General features: G+C 41.3%; 1 protein-coding gene across 2 annotated transcripts in view; it reads right to left on the bottom strand.

The window, feature by feature from the left end:
* ryk (receptor like tyrosine kinase) overlaps positions 1-18,269 on the bottom strand; it is a 66,968-nt gene that overhangs the window by 26,191 nt on the left and 22,508 nt on the right. For both annotated transcript variants that reach the window (XM_079574923.1, XM_079574924.1), the window contains exons 2-7: positions 12,317-12,438; positions 10,957-11,056; positions 10,702-10,833; positions 8,916-8,975; positions 6,385-6,523; positions 4,534-4,634 (exon numbers count right to left, since the gene is read on the bottom strand). In XM_079574923.1, the coding sequence (XP_079431049.1) occupies positions 4,534-4,634; positions 6,385-6,523; positions 8,916-8,975; positions 10,702-10,833; positions 10,957-11,056; positions 12,317-12,438 (654 nt within the window). The remainder of the gene's footprint in view (positions 1-4,533; positions 4,635-6,384; positions 6,524-8,915; positions 8,976-10,701; positions 10,834-10,956; positions 11,057-12,316; positions 12,439-18,269) is intronic.

Genomic DNA, 18,269 nt, shown 5'->3' with positions numbered 1-18,269 from the left:
TACCTATTATTACATCAGATGAAGGCTAACAGCCGTTGCCGACCTTTCTTTTGTGCCTTGTTACTGTCCCTTTGTACGTATGATTAATGTTTTCTTTCTGACATAGATTGAATTGCGCTTTCCCCCTTTCTATCTGTGTTACAGAAAACCACACTCTCACAAATCAACCTTTGACACTTGTAAAGTGAAGATTTTACTGTCAGCTGTGATTCCTTATTATAATCCAAACAAAGCTACTCTGTGTCCTGCTCCAGGCTTCAAAACTAGTTGTCCTGGTTTAAGAAGTGTTCTGGCTGACACTCCAGCTTGAAGGCAGGGATGGTTTGAGAAAATTCACTGTTACCATGGAGATGTTTGCAGGTTGTAGGTCCGGGCAAACATTTTCTATAGACCAACATTAGCTAAAAAAAAAACAGTATAAAAACTGAATAAAAAGGCCTTGGAACAACTCCGAGTCACTAGGGCTGAACGATATGGACAACATTTCATATCTTATTCCAGATATGTCGATATCGATACGATACAATATAACTATGGGTTAGGTTAAAACCGGGCGTTTTTCAGAAAAAAAAAAAAACATAATACAAAAGAGTGCAGTTTCCATGATGAAAATCTGTATTGTTTATGTCCTGCTTTTTCGATTTTAATGTTTATGTCTCGATATCAATACGATAATGATATATCGTTCTCCTTCTTCTTAGGGATTATTCCAGGAGTTTGCCACCAAATGTTAGGGCATTACCGCCACCTACTGTTCCAAAGGATGGGTCAAATGGTAAGCTCACACTCTAACATCCCTGCCACAGTCTAACAGGCTGTGGCCCCAACAAGGGAAGGGGAGACGATATATCGTTGCTTGTTCAATATTAATATCTTGAATGTTCATATATCGATACGACAAAGATATATGTTTCAGTCCTATGAGTCACTACTGGTAAATACATCTAATACATCGTCGTTGTGTCCAAGTGTTGTCGGGACCTTCGTGTTCGATTCCCACCTGGACGGGGCCTTTCTGTGAGGAGTTTGCTTGTTCTCCCCATGTCTGCGTAGGTTTCCTCCTGGTACTCCGGTTTCCCCTACCACTAAAAACATGTACAATAGGCCAGGAAGAATGATGTCTGTGCGTGAAATGATGGTGGTGCAGATGTGTGCAGTTGCAACAGCGCTTCTGTCAGTTCCCCAGGAGAAACTGAAGCTACTTACGCATCTTACTGCCACCGAGTGAGGAGTGGATGTAAAATTGTCTCATGTAAAGCGCTTTGTGACTTTGAAGGGCGCTATATACAAATAAAAGCTCATCTTCTCTCTTCTCTTTTAATGTGATCAATAAATCAAGAACTTTACCTTTTAAAATCTCCATTAGTTTTTTATTGCTGCAAACCCCATGGTGCTTAGCGACATAACGATCCTGGACTCTATTGCATCAGAGCCAACAACCGTTGCCGACCTTTCTTTGTACTTGTGATGAATGTTTGATGATTTGAATTGTGCTTTTTCCCCCTTCCAACTGTGTTACAGAAAACCACACTCTCACCAATCAACCTTCGACACTTGTAAATGGGAAGATTTTACTGTCAACTGTGATTCCTTATTATAATCCAAACAAAGCTACTCTGTGTCCTGCTCCAAAACTGATACCCCATCATACAAGTGGTCCTGGCTTAAAAGAAGTGTTCTGGCTGACACTCCAGGTTGAAGGCAGGGATAAACACGTCTTGTGCCTCAAACTCCACACCCACAATTAATTTCTCCCTTACACTAAACTCGAGCTAGAACTAGGTTGAACTCTATATGAACAGGCCTGACTGAGAACCTAACCAAGTTCTACACCACTCTGCAAACTGTGCCACTAAAACTGAAGTCTTACAGCCTTTCCATAGCCTCTGTCCCATAATGGAAATTCAATAAAGTCCAAATCATTTCATAACAAAGTGGGTCAAAGCTGGCATTGTTGTGTGAAAAGTATTTAAGTGGAAAGATCATGACTAGTCTTGTGATAGCAGTAAATCAGTGATCAAGCCATTATCCTATACTATAAAAAAATAAAGCTAATGTCGCTATAACGGATTGAAACTTCCCAGCTATAGTACGTTTTACTGCGTAGAGCTTAAGTTAAAAATAATTACATGCTTTTGGATCTGGCGTTTAGTTATGAGCGTTCTTACATAATGCTATACAGTTACAACTTGGAAGATTTCACTTTTCGCACGCAACCTTTAGATATCATAAACTCATACGGGGCGAGGATTTTCTTGCAAGCCGTGCCAGATTATGTCTCCCTGGGCTTAATACAGTGCAGACCTGCCCACAATTACAGTAGGTGCCAGCCAACCACGCTAAAACAACTTCTAGCTTTCAGAAACGTGCTTTTTGTCAAGTTAATTATTGGTCCCAGGCAGAAAGGGCCTATTATTAGACTGGCAGTGCAGCCGAAACCCACCTATTCTCACACTGCTATGGGCTAAGGAACTTACATTTTGTCACAATCAAGCGTGCGACTTTATTCAGCAACTCAAAATTTTAATGGAGAAAAAAGTTATATCGTTTAGACATGGCTTACACCGAGTTTACACATAATTTAGTTCTATATTAGACTGTTTTTAGATCCGGGTTAGTCCTGATTCGATCTCGATCCAGGCTATGAGATGGAACTTGCTGTGAAAAGTTTGAGAACCTCTGGTCAAAAGATCGCAGTCGTTTCCATCCACGATTTTCGGAAGATGTTTTGGTGAATGTAGGTAAACAGCCTATGGAGCTGTTTTAGAAATTTACCAGATACAGCACAACGGATCCACTGCCCGGTTTGTGAATATTGTTATTTATTTAAAAATGGGTGACGGTGGCGCAGTTGGTAGAGTGGGTCGTGGGTTCGATTCCCAGCTCCCGCAAAATGCACATTGTCGTTGTGTCCTTGGGCAAGACACTTCACCCTGCTTGCCTCCAGTGTCTGCATACACTGGTGTATATATGAGAGCATGGATGGGTGACTGGTTCCTTACTGTAAAGTGCTTTGGGCCTGATAAAGGTAGAAAAGCGCTATATAAGTTGAGTCCATTTACCATTTACCATAATACATTAAAGAGACTATACTATACTACTATATATTTTCCTCCCCCTACATGTTCCAATGTCCTATGGTGCAGATGAGCCCAGACCTGACCACAATTGCCTCTAAAATCCTGCACTGTCACTCAGAAAGGTGTTAATTTGGGTCAGAAGTGCTGTCATGCACGAGCTTAATATAGAAGCTGCAGTTACACGTATGACCTGAGGTTGCAGTAGTGAGTATAAAATGGCTAACTTGCATCTAGCACCTTTAAATTGCCTATGACAGATGCATGCTTATTTCTCTTCTGTTTGACACTTGATATTGTTCATTATTAATGTTTGTGTTTTGTTTTTTTTCTCTCGTGGAAGTCTGTAAACTGGGTTAGGCGTTATAAGTTTTCACTTCAGCCTAAACCCTTTCGGTCATGTTGTACACAAAGAATTGGAAATGTTTTCACGTTTAAAGGAATGAACTGACCGAATAAACTACTACTACTACAACAACTACTACTACTACTACTACTACAGTCCCCAGCAAAAGGAAACATTCAAAGAGTGCAGTTTACTAGATATTACAGAAAATAATAATATCATATTGGGTCATGCTGTACTGTCGCGCTATCTCTGTACTATCTCTGGTGCTCAGCCGCCTGCCCTCAGACACCAAATGTTCTGCTTGCACATCAGTATGACGCTTAACAGAAGGCATTTATCCCTCTTCCAGTGGAAGCATAGAGAGAATGGTAAGACGAGTGTAATGTCTCGATTTCATTTCTCTGGGTCCCGCACTGATGGTAAATCGGGAGTCCAGGAGCCTGGATCTTTTATGCAGGAGAAGCTTTCCTGCATAAGACATCCAGACTCCTGCCCATCTTTCATCTATCCTCTCGGACACCATTGTTTATTCTCCAACAATAAAGGTTTTGCGTGTGATGTCATAACATAGCAACATGGAAACAGCAGTCTGCAATGTTATTTATTGATTTGTCCATCAATTTGCAATGCTGAATGTTGTGATTCTGTGTAGATTTAAAATATGCAAAGCCTCTGATCTGAAAACCTGCAAACTCTAAGACCTCTATGAACAAGCACAATTGTTGGTTAGCATCCAATATTTTCAAGCTGCTAAAGAGTTTAAATGCGATCCGTGAACTATTTTGTTAATCTCAATCCTAATACCTCTGAAGAATACACAAGTCCCAAAACATTTGAGCTCTGGATGCATGATAGTTATCTGGGGCAGTAACATGTCACAAAAATAGCGTTGTTGTTGAAGCCTGTGTGTTCCTCTCAATCTCATGACACCACTTTATCAAATTAGTGCATTCACGGTTTATTATCACATTTGGACCGGCATGCAGATCCACGAGAAAGCAAATCAAGAATCTAAATTTACACCCCAATGTTCCTGCTCTTATTAAATTGCCTGTTTTAAGTAAATACTGCCGTTCTTGGAGTAGACATGTTAGAGATGTTTCTTACTGGTGACTGGGGCGACGTTGTTGGGGGTGTCCGCTCTGAGGTACTGCGTGGTCTGAGTGGAGGGTTGAGACAGGCCCTGGGAGCTCCCGCTGTCACTCACACTGAAGAACACAAGGGGGAAAAACATCGTCATATCATTGTGAACAATAACAATACATTCAAGAAAAAAAGTGCTCCTCAAACTGTGGTACTGTATCTTTTCACTTCTGCACAAAACAATCCATGCTCCAAATGACCAACTACACACAGTTTTTACTTTTTGCAGTGGCTAATCTAATAATGGATTTGGATGAGGATGTAACCCATTTAAATCTCATCTTTGGCTGACTCAACATGTTTGACCGTTCAGGTATTCTTTCCAACAATAAAAATATCTACTAAAATAAATGCTTGTATTATATCCTTTTAAAATGTTGTGAAATGTTGTGTTGTGTTAACTTTTTACACGTTTATGGCGCCCTTAAACAAGAAGGGGTTCTGGAATATGTGAGCTACATAAAACATGTTCGACAGCTGTTTTCTAAGAGAGGAGAAGCCACTATGGAGGGTAAATCAGGGGTGCCAAACCAGTCGATCACGGTCTACTGGTAGGCCGCAAACTGATCCCAAGTCGACCTTGAGGGGTTGGGGTAAAGAGAAAGATTAAAAAAACTCTGCAAAATCAACGCATCACTGTCACTACATGTGCATACTCGTGGCGTCCAGCGCAATAAACCGAGTGTCATCTCCTCCACAGAGCAGCTTGTTCTAGGCAGTGTTTTATCAGACTTGTGTGGACTCAGAGACGATACAGTGAACAGGTGCATGTTTGCCCCGCCCACTTTTCACCGCTGAGTGGAGACAGAAGATACAAATCTGTTTTACTGATGATACAAGTACTTAAAAACAACTCCTAATTGAGTTCTTTTCATATTCCCCATATCCTCTATAGCTGTAAAATGAAAAGAAAAGTGTGAATTTAATGTATTTGGCTTATTTTTCTGTTTGGCTCATATTAAAGGGGCTAGGTGCAAGTTTGCCATTTTATACTCACTACAGCCACCTCAGGTCATACGTGTAACTGCACCTTCTATATCAAGCTCGTGCATGACGGCAATTCGGACCCGAAGTGACACGTTTTTGAGTGACAGTGCAGGATTTTAGAGGCAGTTGGTGAATAGGTCTGGGCTCATTCTACATATTAGGACATTGTTGGAACATGTAGGGGGAGAAAATACATAGTTTTAACATTTTTAAAATCTGTATAGTACCTTTAAGGACAGTTATGCAGATTGGTGTGTGTGTATTTGTGCTACACAGCAAACTGGCCAATGTGAGAGGAGCTTGTCTGCGTGTGTTTGAGAAGAAGGGTTTGTGACGTCTAGTGTTTGTGTGACAATAAGAAAACTTGTTGTAAGGTTAGTTACTACATAAGGAAAATGATGTATGCGGGATCAAGATGTTGACACTGAACTGGTAGATCTCAGGCTACTTGAAAAGTATATCTAACCACAATTAGTAGTTCATTTGTATCCACATATTGTTTGTATGTACGATATTGCACGTGATTATTGGCTATTGTCTTTTTGCAGTTTGAGAGAAACATACGTTAGATTCTCTGCATATACTATAACATACAACTAACACTAACACAAACGTCTTAAGCAAGATGAAGCTGTAACTGTAACAAACATGTTGAAAAGTGAGGCAGGATGTGATCTGAATTCACTCAAATATAAATCACAGATTTCCCCGAGGCCTTGAGCCGTTGGATTTCACTAGACTAAGCATTTCCAAGCGCATGTTTAAACTTGCTTCAAAACGGAGGTGACCCATATTGGAGCTTATCTGCAGTACGAAAGTGTGACGCACCTGTCCTCCATCTCGACCCTCTTCATGCTGTGCAGGTGCAGAATGGCCAGAATAATGGCCACCAGGAAGATGACGATGCAGCACACGCTCACGCTGATGTAGAAGACCTGGGTGGAGGTGGTGGGGGTCGTCACGTCTACTGGGAAAACAAACAAATAAATACAAACGTTAATCAGGGTCAATAAAATTCCTATACTAGAGTTTTAGGACACCTGTGCCTTGATATTCAGCAGTATAAAGACCCCTAGTATCGAACACGTTATTAATGTAGTTTAACATAACACCAGCAGAGGGAAGAAGCATCTGTGACGTGATGTATACCGTATTTTCCGGACTATACGTCGCTCCGGAGTATAAGACGCACCAGCCAAAAAATTTGGAATTAACAAGAAAAAAACAGACAAGTTGCACCGGAGTATAAGACGCACTAGTCAAACATTGCCTAATGAAGAAAAAACAATAGGCAGAATAGTCATACGGTTTGCTAACGAAACATCGCGGCATCGAAGGATGGGTTAAATGCAGAGGACAAATTTCCCTACGGGGACAATAAAGTATACAAACAAACAAACAAACAAACAAACAAAACAAACTCATTGGTGGTTAATAAAATGAAGCATAAACAAAGAACCAAATATCTGTCTGGTAACATCACAAACAGTTCAGATACTGTAACTATGCTATAGCATGAAGAACATACCAAACTCGCAAAACCCCAAATCAATCGCCTTGGTAACTACCTGGGCACGGAGATGTAACTTCACCGTTGACCAGCCTCTCCCAACAGCATGTTTTTAAGCTCTCCTCTGCAAACTCGTACCTCTAGCTGTGGCCATCTAGCTTTTAGCCTGTGATTAGCTTGTTTTGTTTACTTCATTGCAGTAACCTCCGCTCTCTCGCTCACTCCTAACTTTCTTTCAGTTGCTACAGTGCCCTCTAGCGGCATGTGAAAGTATTTTGAATTCAAAAAATGGGGGGGGAAATCACACATTTGTCGCTCCGGAGTATAAAACGCACCCCTCGCCAAACTATGAAAAGAAGTGCGACTTATAGTCCGGAAAATACGGTAGCCGGACCCAGTATTTCCAACCTTTCTGTAACATGTTGCTAGTGGCCGTTCTTCAGTAACTCGTAATTTAATACAATACATTGCCATGCGATGAATTACCTCGTTTTCAAGATTCTAAAATGTAATTTCAGAAAATGCCCCCCCTACATGTTCCAGCCATGTCCTAATGTGTAGAATGAGCTCAGACCTGTTCACCACAACTGCCTCTAAAATCCTGCGCTGTCACCGAAGTGCCGTCATGCACGAGTTTAATATAGAACCTGCAGTTACGCATAAAACCTGAGGTGGCAGTAGTGAGCATAAAATGACTAACTTACATCGAGCCCCTTTAACCTCATAACCAGTTTGGCTTTACGCAAATCTAAAAGCTTCTTGAAAAGTGTCAAAATAACGAGGATTATGAAAACGCAACAAAAACGTACCAGAAAAGCAACAATAGCAAAATAAAAACGCAACAGAAATTTGACGAAAACACGACGGAAAAGCACAGAAAAAAGTGATACAAAAGCAACAAAAGAGTGACAAAAACACAACAAAAATTTGACGAAAACACGACGGAAAAGCACAGAAAAAAAGTGATAAAAAAGCAACAAAAGAGTGACAAAAACACAACAAAAAGTTGACGAAAACACGACAGAAAAGCAATGAAAAAAGCCACAAAAGAGCGACAAAAAAGTGACAAACAAGCAACAAAGACGCAGCAAAAGAGAGACAAAATCGTGCCGAAACAGCAACAATAATTCAAAACAAAAGTGAGAAAAGAGTGACAAGAGCAACAAAAACATGACAAAAAAGCAACAAAAAAAAACAGAAAACACAGCAAAAACGCTTCAAATAAGTGACAAAAAAGTTACAATAAGACATTACACAGATGCTCCACAGTTGAGAAGCTAAATTAGATTTGGGTAAAGCCGAACTGGAGAGAATGTGCTCGGTTAAGGCGGGGGGTAAAAGGTTAATTGTCGTCTTTCAGAACATTTAAATTGGAAACCAGAGACTTCACACAATGAGCTCCACACATTCACCATCTCCTAAATCTAAACATAGCGTCTAAACTCGCACAAACACCAGTGTCTGATGAGGTCCTGTACGGGTTTAGTGGAGGCCTGGAGCGGGACAGGCTTTTCTTACTGCCCCGTGTTTGAAAGCGTTTCTCATTACCTTCAACTAATACAGGAACCTCCGAGGGCCCCAGGTTCCTTAGGCCTACCCAAGCATAAAGACGGCCCCGCTAATGGCACTTTGTTCCCGGGCAGAGGGCTTGGAGGGAGCGTGAATAAATCGCAGACACTCCACACACACACGGGACCGTTGGGGGGAGGATGACCCTGTCCCGAAACGAAACTCGGACCCTCTTGGTTGTTTAAGTTGCAGGAGGACAAGCAGCTGGGGCAGATCAACTGGCGCTCGTCTCTAATAAATAAAGAGTAGTTTTTTAGGGGGTAGGTAGAGGAGCACTTACAGTCAGGTCTTGGCAGTGTGTTGTTTGGGAGAGTGGAACGGTTTGGATCGGGATCTATCTCTGAAAAGAAACAGCAGAAAAACAAGACGTTCATCACTGATAATGAATGGAAATACAGCACAAAAGACTTATTGATACACACTTGGCTTTCAGATGTCCAATTTAAGCGGATGTTTAATTTGACGTTTAACTCAAAGGACATTTTGCAGTCAGAGTTAAAGCCGACTTTAATCCTTTTTACTGCAATTTCAGTGTCCAAATACAAAATAATTCTATTCATTCATTACTTCTAAAGATATGTTAACATCTTATTGAACATTTTGCTGTAAATATGTAACCATATGTTGTTATTGCAACCACATTATTATTATTGAAGTGAATAGGGGGTGGGAGTTAATAAGCTTGTCTTCTTCCCACTCCTTTTCGAGCTAGAATACTGTTTTTTTGTAATTATTATTAAAGTTTTTCTCGCTTTTGTGTCTGTTTTGTGTAGCTCAAAATAAAATATTCAATCAATCAATCAATCAATCAAACATAGGAATGAAGGAAAAGTTGGATATTTAAAGGAACAGGCCACTGTTTTTGCAAACTGAGATATGTTCTTACCTGAGCTTAGACGATGATGTGTACCTGTCTGGTCTTTACGCATGTGCTCAGTCACTCAGAAAGACCAAAGATGTCCAAGTATAGTTACACAAAATTAAACATGTTGATTTTCTAAGCGTATAAAAAGGGGTACTATATTGTAAGGCGTAATAATATATTAGGAGCACTTCGACACCCGCGCAGTAATATCTTCACTTTACTGTGAGGACGCCGAACTACTCCTGGAATTATTACGCCTACAATATAGTGCCCCTTTTTATCCGCTTAGAAAATCAACAGTTTAAATTTGTGTAACTGTACTTTATAGTGTAACCCTCTGAACCCTCAGTTTTAGCTTCTGAACTCTAGGAGGCGATACAGAGTCCCACTGGCTAAAAAGGCTGTGTTTAAGAAATCTTTTGTCCCCTGTGCTGTGGGAATTCTGAATGAAGCAGCAACCTGAAAACAATTGCCACAGAAATGAACTGTTCTTATATATGTGTTTTTGTTATATTTTTTTATTGGGCATGTTTGTATTGTCCACAGTCTTGTATTTCTGTGTGTCGGTGAGCCAAAGATGAAATTCTACCTTGGTAGACAATAAAATTCTATTCTATTCTATTCTATTCTATTCTATTCTATTCTATTCTATTCTAACCATGTATAAATGGGGAAAACGTGGAAGAGCTTGGTAGCTTCTATCTTGACCTCGTTTGAAACTATAGAGGAGAGGCTAAATGTTAACGCCGTCTGTGCTGTGTTTACGTGATTGAAGGCACGGGTGAAAACCAGACAGGTACAAAAGAACTCGTTTAAGTAAAGGTAAGAACATATCTCAGTATGTAAAAACAGTGGCCTATTCCTTTAAGTGATGCTAGCCCTTCTTCGTAATTCTATTATGCAATGGTTGCTCCGGTCCAGGGAAGTGGCAATTGTGGTTTTCTGGCCAGAGACACCAGGGGGAGATGAAAGACCTGCCAATCATCCCATTAACACTTGTATTATCCCTAGAGGGACTACGGAAAGGATTTATTAAGGTAAACAAGTTACTTAGTACTGCTTTAATGACTTTTAAGGCCTTAATTTTGGCATAATTGGGTTTAATGACTTGCTTTCTAATGGCCCTGTGGAAACCCTGCTCAAACAAAGCTCGACTGTGGCTCATCACAAGCTCATCATCGCCGTGTTTTGTGGGACTCACTCTTGTAGCACATTTTCCTCCTCTTGAAGTTGAGCACTGTGTAGTTGTTCGCGTGGACCGTGAGGTTGAGCTGCACAGTCACCACCGCCTCCCCGTCCACCTTCCCCGAGCAGAACAGGTCCACTCTGAACACTGCAGGAGACACCAGCAAAGACATTACAGACGGCTCATACCATATCGCACAAAGAGCACTAAACTAACACAGTGCCAAAAAGGAATGCTTAGATAGAGTAAAAATGGCAGAAATGGACAAACCAGACGGTACGCGGGGGAGCTCTCCCTGGCTGGAGACGTTGCTCTGCGGTGCGTTCATGGCCATAGGATTTTCCACTTGGTATCCCAGTCTGTACTCGACCTGTGGAGACATCGAAAAATCAGTACCTTGAGGATTTTAACCACAGCAGCACTTCTAAAAGGTGAGACACGGCAGGTGGAAACACTGATTGAAATTTTAAGCTAGTTTTCTCCCTTGACATCTTAGTATTGATGTCGGATTTAAAAAAAAAAAGAAAAAGAAAAAAAAAAACCTTTGTGATGCTTATTTTATGACGATTTGTCAAGTAGCGCCTCAGTTTTCCAGGAAATTACTCGGGTTTTCTTTACACTTGTGACACTATCACTTTAGTAGCTCCAGCAGACTTTCCAACTTTCCAGTATTGTACTTATAATTTAAACGTTTTTACAGAGTTTTTTTTTTACACCCAATTCATAGCCTGATTTATTGAGCTTTGAACGGCAATTTTTACATTTTTTCAGATTTTCTCACTTGTAAACAATAGAGCTGGAAGACATTACAATGGAATAGGATGGTCATTTTAAAAGGTTGCTGTAACACAATGTCCTCAGCAAAAACAACATCCAGTGTCCACCTTATCATATAAAGCCGGCTAACCCTGTAGTCGCATCTCTTTATCAGTTAAATATTAAATATAACCTCTTTCTCAACTTGACTCAAATATAAAAACCTTCTTGACTGGAGCTCACAGCCTACAGGCCAGTGTAACGCCTGATTTGAAAGACCTACAAAACTGATCTAATATTTTTCCTTGCGTTGTTGCCGTCACTTTGCCATGTTTTTTTTTTAATGCATTTTTGTAACTTTTTGTTGCATTTTCATTCTCATTTACACCTTGTTTCCGCCGCCATTTTGACGCTTTTTCAAGAAGCTTTTAGATTTAGGTAATGCTGAGCGGGAGAAAATGTGCTCGGTTCGGGTGGGGGTTAAGAGGTTAACGTGGCTCGATCCATTATTTCGAAAAATGCCTTAACATAAAATGACAGAAGACCTGCAATATATACTATTTCTCATATTTATATCAGTCTACAGCAAAAATTTCATATATATATTCCCTATTCCTCTGCAGTTAGGCCTGTCACGATAAGTTCGATATATTGAGGCAGGAAAATATCGCAATAAACGTTATTATTGATACTAGATAGAGTAAACCATAAAACCATAAAACAGAGACAACTCTAAACCATAAAAATGACAGCAAACCTTTGTCCTAATAGTGTTATTTATTGAACGATAAGTCGATAAAGTAATTATAGTAACAACTGCAGTGTCTCGCCTAAATTCATCTGGACAGACAGACGGGGCGGTGTGGGATGTTACCTTAGCTTTGGAGTGCCAGGTGAAGTGCAGGCTGTTGGTGTCACTGGGCACCGGCAGAGTGAAGGAGAGGGCGTAGTTATTCACCATGTCGTCCCGGACGTAGTACAGCTCCGCATCGAGACCTGAGGGCGAGAGGAGAACAGGGTTACTTAGTTTGAGTAGATTGATCACATCTAAACCTCTGTTGAGACAAAGTGATACAGAGAAAAATGTATGTTTTGGCTTGAATATCCCCAGTTTGACGCACAGCAGAGGTTACTTTTCCCTCTTGATGTGGCTCCAAACTTAAACGGTCAGAATAGCACAATGTCCGGCACTAATGGTAAAAGTTCTGACCCTCTCGGACACCTCGTTTTATTCTCTAATAAAAGGCCGCACAGGTTTAAGACTTACTAACATTTCAAAAGTTTAGTATTAAATAGGGCAGTCACAATAATTACTGTATCAACTTATCGATACAGTTCAATAAATGACAGATACATCTTTGACCTCAATATTAATAATTTTTCCACATTTTTAAAATGTAGTACTTTATTTTTCTTTTACCCAAAGTAAGTTGAGCTTTACTGTATTTCATTTTTATTGTGGTTTATCGTGTTTCTGTGGCATTAAAAGGTCTTCAATAAGATCATTTATCACAATATTTTCCTGCCTCAATATATCGAACTTCAGATTTTTTTTTAATGGAATAAGTTAACATTGTTGTTCTGTCATCTGGTTTTAGATGATAAATATAGTAGTATAGATATCAAAAAAGCATTCAAGTATCAGCATCGTAACCCAAGTATTGTTAAAAGGGACTATACAGAAAAAATATGTATTTTCCTCCCCTACATGTTCCAGCCATGTCCTAATGTGTAGATTGAGCCCAGACCTGTTCACCACAACTGCCTCTAAAATCCTGCACTGTCACTCAAAAATGTGTTAATTCGGGTCGAAGTGCCGTCATGCACGAGCTTAATATAGAGGCTGCAGTTACGCGTAAGACCTGAGGAGGGAGTAGTGAGTAAAAAATGACTTGCATCTTGTCCCTTTAAAGTGCTGGTATCAGGGGGGGAAAGTAATGGTACCCAGCCCTAGCTCTGGTTTAGTTCCACAGCAGGAACCTGGCGCTCTTGGTCTTTGTTTAGATCTGCTCTGTCGAGGCGTAGAACCCATTTAAACTGAGATTATTGTCGGGTATACAGTTGTTTTAATCCTGGTTCGGTCGTAGCATGCATTCACAAATACACATCAAGACGACTCCAGTGATTTAAGTGCTGCAGTAAGTGGGGTGGCCTCGACCACATCTGTGAGCACTTGAGCTCTCTTAGTGCCGAAAAGAGAAACTTCAAAACCCTTCAAACACTGAGGCTACGGCTAAAACACACAGTCATTTTCTGTCCAGGAAACAAAAAACGTGGGCAGATGAAGGGTTAAGAGGCACGGGGATGTTACAGATGCAATTACGAAGCCTTTAGAGCTAAAAATGTCAGTCTTAGGTGGGTCACTTTCTTCCTTCCTTTATTACCACATTAACTTGTCTCATAATAATAATTTGGGCTTCTTTTGACCAACTTTAAAAGCCACAATCCACTTTCTTCTGTACATTTCTGTCGACCCACATCTAAAAAAAAAGAAAAAAAGAGTGACTTGTTTCATTAAAATTCATGCTGTAATGTGAGTACGCCGCTGAAATCCTCGGTCTGGGCCCGGGGCAGCGCTAGCCCAGGTTGAAAGCGTCTCGGTGGCAGAGTGGGTCCGTCTATCAGTCTGAGAGGATCTAGTTTAAAGACTGGGGAGGAATGCGCCCACACAAACCCCTCTCCTGCACCCCCTGTGTGCCCCCCTTTGTGGCCTGGGGCTGTCCCATAGACCTCTCTCACATCTTCAATTAAAAACAGTCCCTGCCGCTGCCAACTCAGACACGTATTTCTGTTCACTGCCTCGCTGCACATGAGGTAGAGGTTGAGTACAATGTGACGCAATAATTAGATCGCTTGAGAATGGGAGAAGAGGCTCGAGCAGTTTAAGGTCAATTTCAATTGCAACAGTGTGATGCAACACATGACTGGGAATTTGGAGGGATAAAATGAAAGCTGTAGTGTCAAAACCATGTCCGAAAAAGTCAAAAGTTTATACAATACCCAAATATTACAAGTCACATTGTTTTTTTGTTTCATTTAAAAGACCCTTTACCAGGGGGTAGGCGAGTTTGCTTCGAGGAGGGCCGATTGTCATCACAAAACACCAAGGGCCGAGCCTCACCATTGTAGCTCAAAGTAAAGAACCATTTCCTGCAAATGCCAAAGTTTTACATTATATACGCCATATTGGGACCTTCGGCCAAGAAACATAAGAAATACTGACAGAATTTCCTGCATTTCAGAGCACTTTAACAGGTATTCGATCTCTTACTTGTATAATAATATTTCTCAAAATCACCTTGGGGGCCAGGGGTTCTGGGCTAGAGGGCCGGATTTGGCCCCTGGGCCTGACGTTGCCTACCCCTGCCCTATACCCTATATGTAAACTGTTAGTTGTGTCAAACTCATTTTAATACATTCCTTCCACAACTTTCAGGGTCACTGCACCAGTAATGCTAACAGCCTGCAGGCTCACAAACAATCAATGAAAATGCAAATAATTACAGGATCTTTTTTTCCAGCAACCACTAAACTGATTGAGGACAAAACAAAATCCATATCTAGTAAGACAAAAAAAATGAGGGTACAGGGCTGTTAATATATGTCAAATCAACAAATTAAAGAGAAAATCCTGCTCGATCATCATGATTTGCTTCACACCTGGCCAGAGTGTTGTTGATAAACCACATAGTTTACGGTGTAAAGCGGTGTGCACATCAGGCCAAAAAAAGTTTACAAGCTCCATCTCATCTGAGAAGGAATGATTCTTCATGAGGGTGCGTTTGTGGGGGTTTTTCACAGCTTTCAGGGAGTAGAGTAAAGGGCATGGCTCCGATCTGTCTCCAAGACGGTATCGTTCCATATTGGTCAACCAGAGCTCTCCGCTCTCAAAACTCAGGGACGAGTGATTCCTCGAGTCTCCAAAATCACTGTAGGAGGTAGAGCCTTTAGCTCCAAGCTCTGGTTTTATGGAATAAACTTCCAGCTCACGTTAAAGAAGCAAATTAGCTTATGATCAATTACATTTTTTTTTATTCATTTTGGAATGTATTTTATGGGATGGAATATATTTTACACGTAAAAGTCACTAAAACAATACATTACTAATTTGCTCTTTTGTTTGGTGGTAGGTCCTTCTTCCAAACTAATTCCAGTCAAACAGAAATGCTGTATAAAGTGTCTTGCCCATGGACACAGGAATAGATACAGACGGCATCTCTGGAATTGCCCATATTTGGTCATGTTTGAAAACAGTTAAGGGGGGAAAAAATTTGGTGAAAAATCTAAACTTTCTCCAATTATTAAAAAACTACAATAACAAACACTGATGAACATAGTTTCCAACTAAATAAAGATACAAAGACATGGAGAGGAGCAATATATATATATATAAATATACAAATGTGGACCCGATATACCATCCATCCATTTTCTTCCGCTTTATCCGGGGCCGGGTCGCGGGGGCAGCAGTCTCAGCAGAGATGCCCAAACTTCCCTGTCCACACACACCTCCTCCAGCTGTTCTGGGGGATCCGAGAAGCTATGTTGTCCGGGGCTTTATGCCCCTGGTAGGGTCTCCCATGGCAAACAGGTCCGAGGTGACGGGTCAGACGAAGAGCAGCTCACAAGACTTCTATGGACGTACACCAATCAAGGACCGAGACGTCGCCCGGCATGGCGCAGCCGGGGCCCCACCCTGGAGCCAGACCTGGGGTTGGGGCCCGAACGCGAGCGTCTGGTGGCCGGGCCTCTGCCCACGGGGCCCGGCCGGGCACAGCCCGAAGGGACGACGTGGGCCCGCCCTCCTGTGGACTCACCACCCGCAGAGGGATCCATAGGGGTCGGGTGCTAAGAGGACTGGGTGGCAGTCGAGGCCGGGTGCCTCGACGACCTGGTCCGCATGCACAGACCCGATATACACTGGACTTTATTTATATGTGATAAATAAGTTCATATTCCACCAGAAAATGGCTGAAAAGAGTGGAAAATTGTGTTTCTCTAAAGATTCTATCTACCCCCTCGGCGAAGCCACGCCCCCCTCTATGACGAGATGCCATCTGTATCTATAGGATGTGATGCCACTTTCAGAGCTCTGATGGCAGACTTTGGATTTGAGGGCAACCTGTACCACATTTTTACAGCTGCGTTTGAAGGCCCAGTGACACGGGACTGACTCACGCCCCACCAGCCCCATAAAGCACTAACTAAATCCTAAACAGGAAGCTGAGCCCCGGGAGCAGGGGGTTTCTCTCTGGAGTGAGGGTCATCTGCTGCTCCCTGACTCACTCTTCTCCAAAAAAAAATAAAAAAAGACAGGTACAGACCATAAACTTTACTGTGTGTTGTGCCACAAGAAATAGTAGGTTACATTTCGACAATAGCGACAAGAACACATTCTAGCAGATTGATGATGTTGTTAAAATAACTTCCTGTTGGAGCTTCCCCTTTCCTGGACATTTGACAACACATTAACAGGAAGAATGTTGTGCGTGTGATTGGCAGGCTGTTATTTTTCATAGGAAGGATCTTTCTTACAAGCGTTTCAGCAGATGTACCTAATATTGTGGCCATGAATTAGAGACGTGAAGAGTGCGGACTGCGAAAGGGCATTTGTTATGAATTAGTCTAAATAAAGTCTGGTGAGCTCCTCCATTGCGATGCACAGACATTTATGTTTAGATGAGGGCGGTCTCCGACACTCGCACTCTGTCGGCAGATATGGGACATACAGACACAAATACAGCACAGAGAGATTCACTGTAGACCGATGTGTTCTTACAAAGTCAGACTAGACAGAACTTTAAGCACTGAGAGTGAACACGAGATCCAATGAGAATGCAAAAAGATACAAAAAAAAAACACAATAGAAATAATGTTAACAGTGTGTTTCTGTGGTATGTTTATCAATAAACCTCTTAACCCCCACCTAAACTAACTTACTCCAGCTTTCCCGAGAAAAAAAAGTGACAAAAATGAGATGTAAATGAACAGACAATAACACGACATCAGAAGTGATTAAAAAGTGACAAGCATGTGACAAAAAACATGACTAAAAAGCCACAAAAGAGCAACGAAAACGAGACTAACACGAGATGAATACAAGACGAAAACGAGACGAAAATGAGGCAAAAACGAGAGCGAAAACTGGACAAAAACTAAACAAAAACAAGACGAAAACTAAACAAAAATTATACAAAAACAAGGAGGAAAATCGTGATGAAAGGGCTGCACGGTAGGACAGTGGTTAGCACTCATGCTTCACAGCTAGAAGGTCCAGGTTCAATTCCCACCAGGGACGGGGTCTTTCTGTGTGGAGTTTGCATGATCTCCCCGTGTCTGCGTAGGTTTCCTCCGGGTACCACAAAAAACATGTACAATAGACCAGGATGTATGAGAGTGTGTTTGAGAGTGCGCATGGGGGGGACGAAGGATGGAAATTAGCCCAAGTTCATTAACTTGTACTGTCCCGACCAAATAAAACAATAAATAAATCACAACAAAAAAGGAAAAAAATTTGTTTCGTCCAGATCAGTTTTGCAGGTCTTGGCTTTCAAATGAGGCGTTACACTAGCCTAGATTTAGCTTTTAGATTTAGGTAAAGCTGGAGAACTGGAGAAAATGTGCTCGGTTAAGGATGTATGAGGATGTATGGCTTAAGAGGTTAACTAATACAACGACTTGTTGAAGTAGTTTTTTTATCGATCAATGGGAATTGATATGAGAATTGCAAAATGTGCCGCCATTTAACAAAAGGGGACCGGTTTGTTACATGTTTGTCACAGACGCTTCACAAAGACATTTTTAAACTCACTGACTCTATAGATACA

This window comes from Gobius niger (genome assembly GCF_951799975.1).
Source record: "Gobius niger genome assembly, chromosome: 17".
Lineage (NCBI taxonomy): Eukaryota > Metazoa > Chordata > Actinopteri > Gobiiformes > Gobiidae > Gobius > Gobius niger.
The sequence above is the reverse complement of the archived record's forward strand: the minus strand, read 5'-3'. Positions and strand labels throughout refer to the sequence as shown.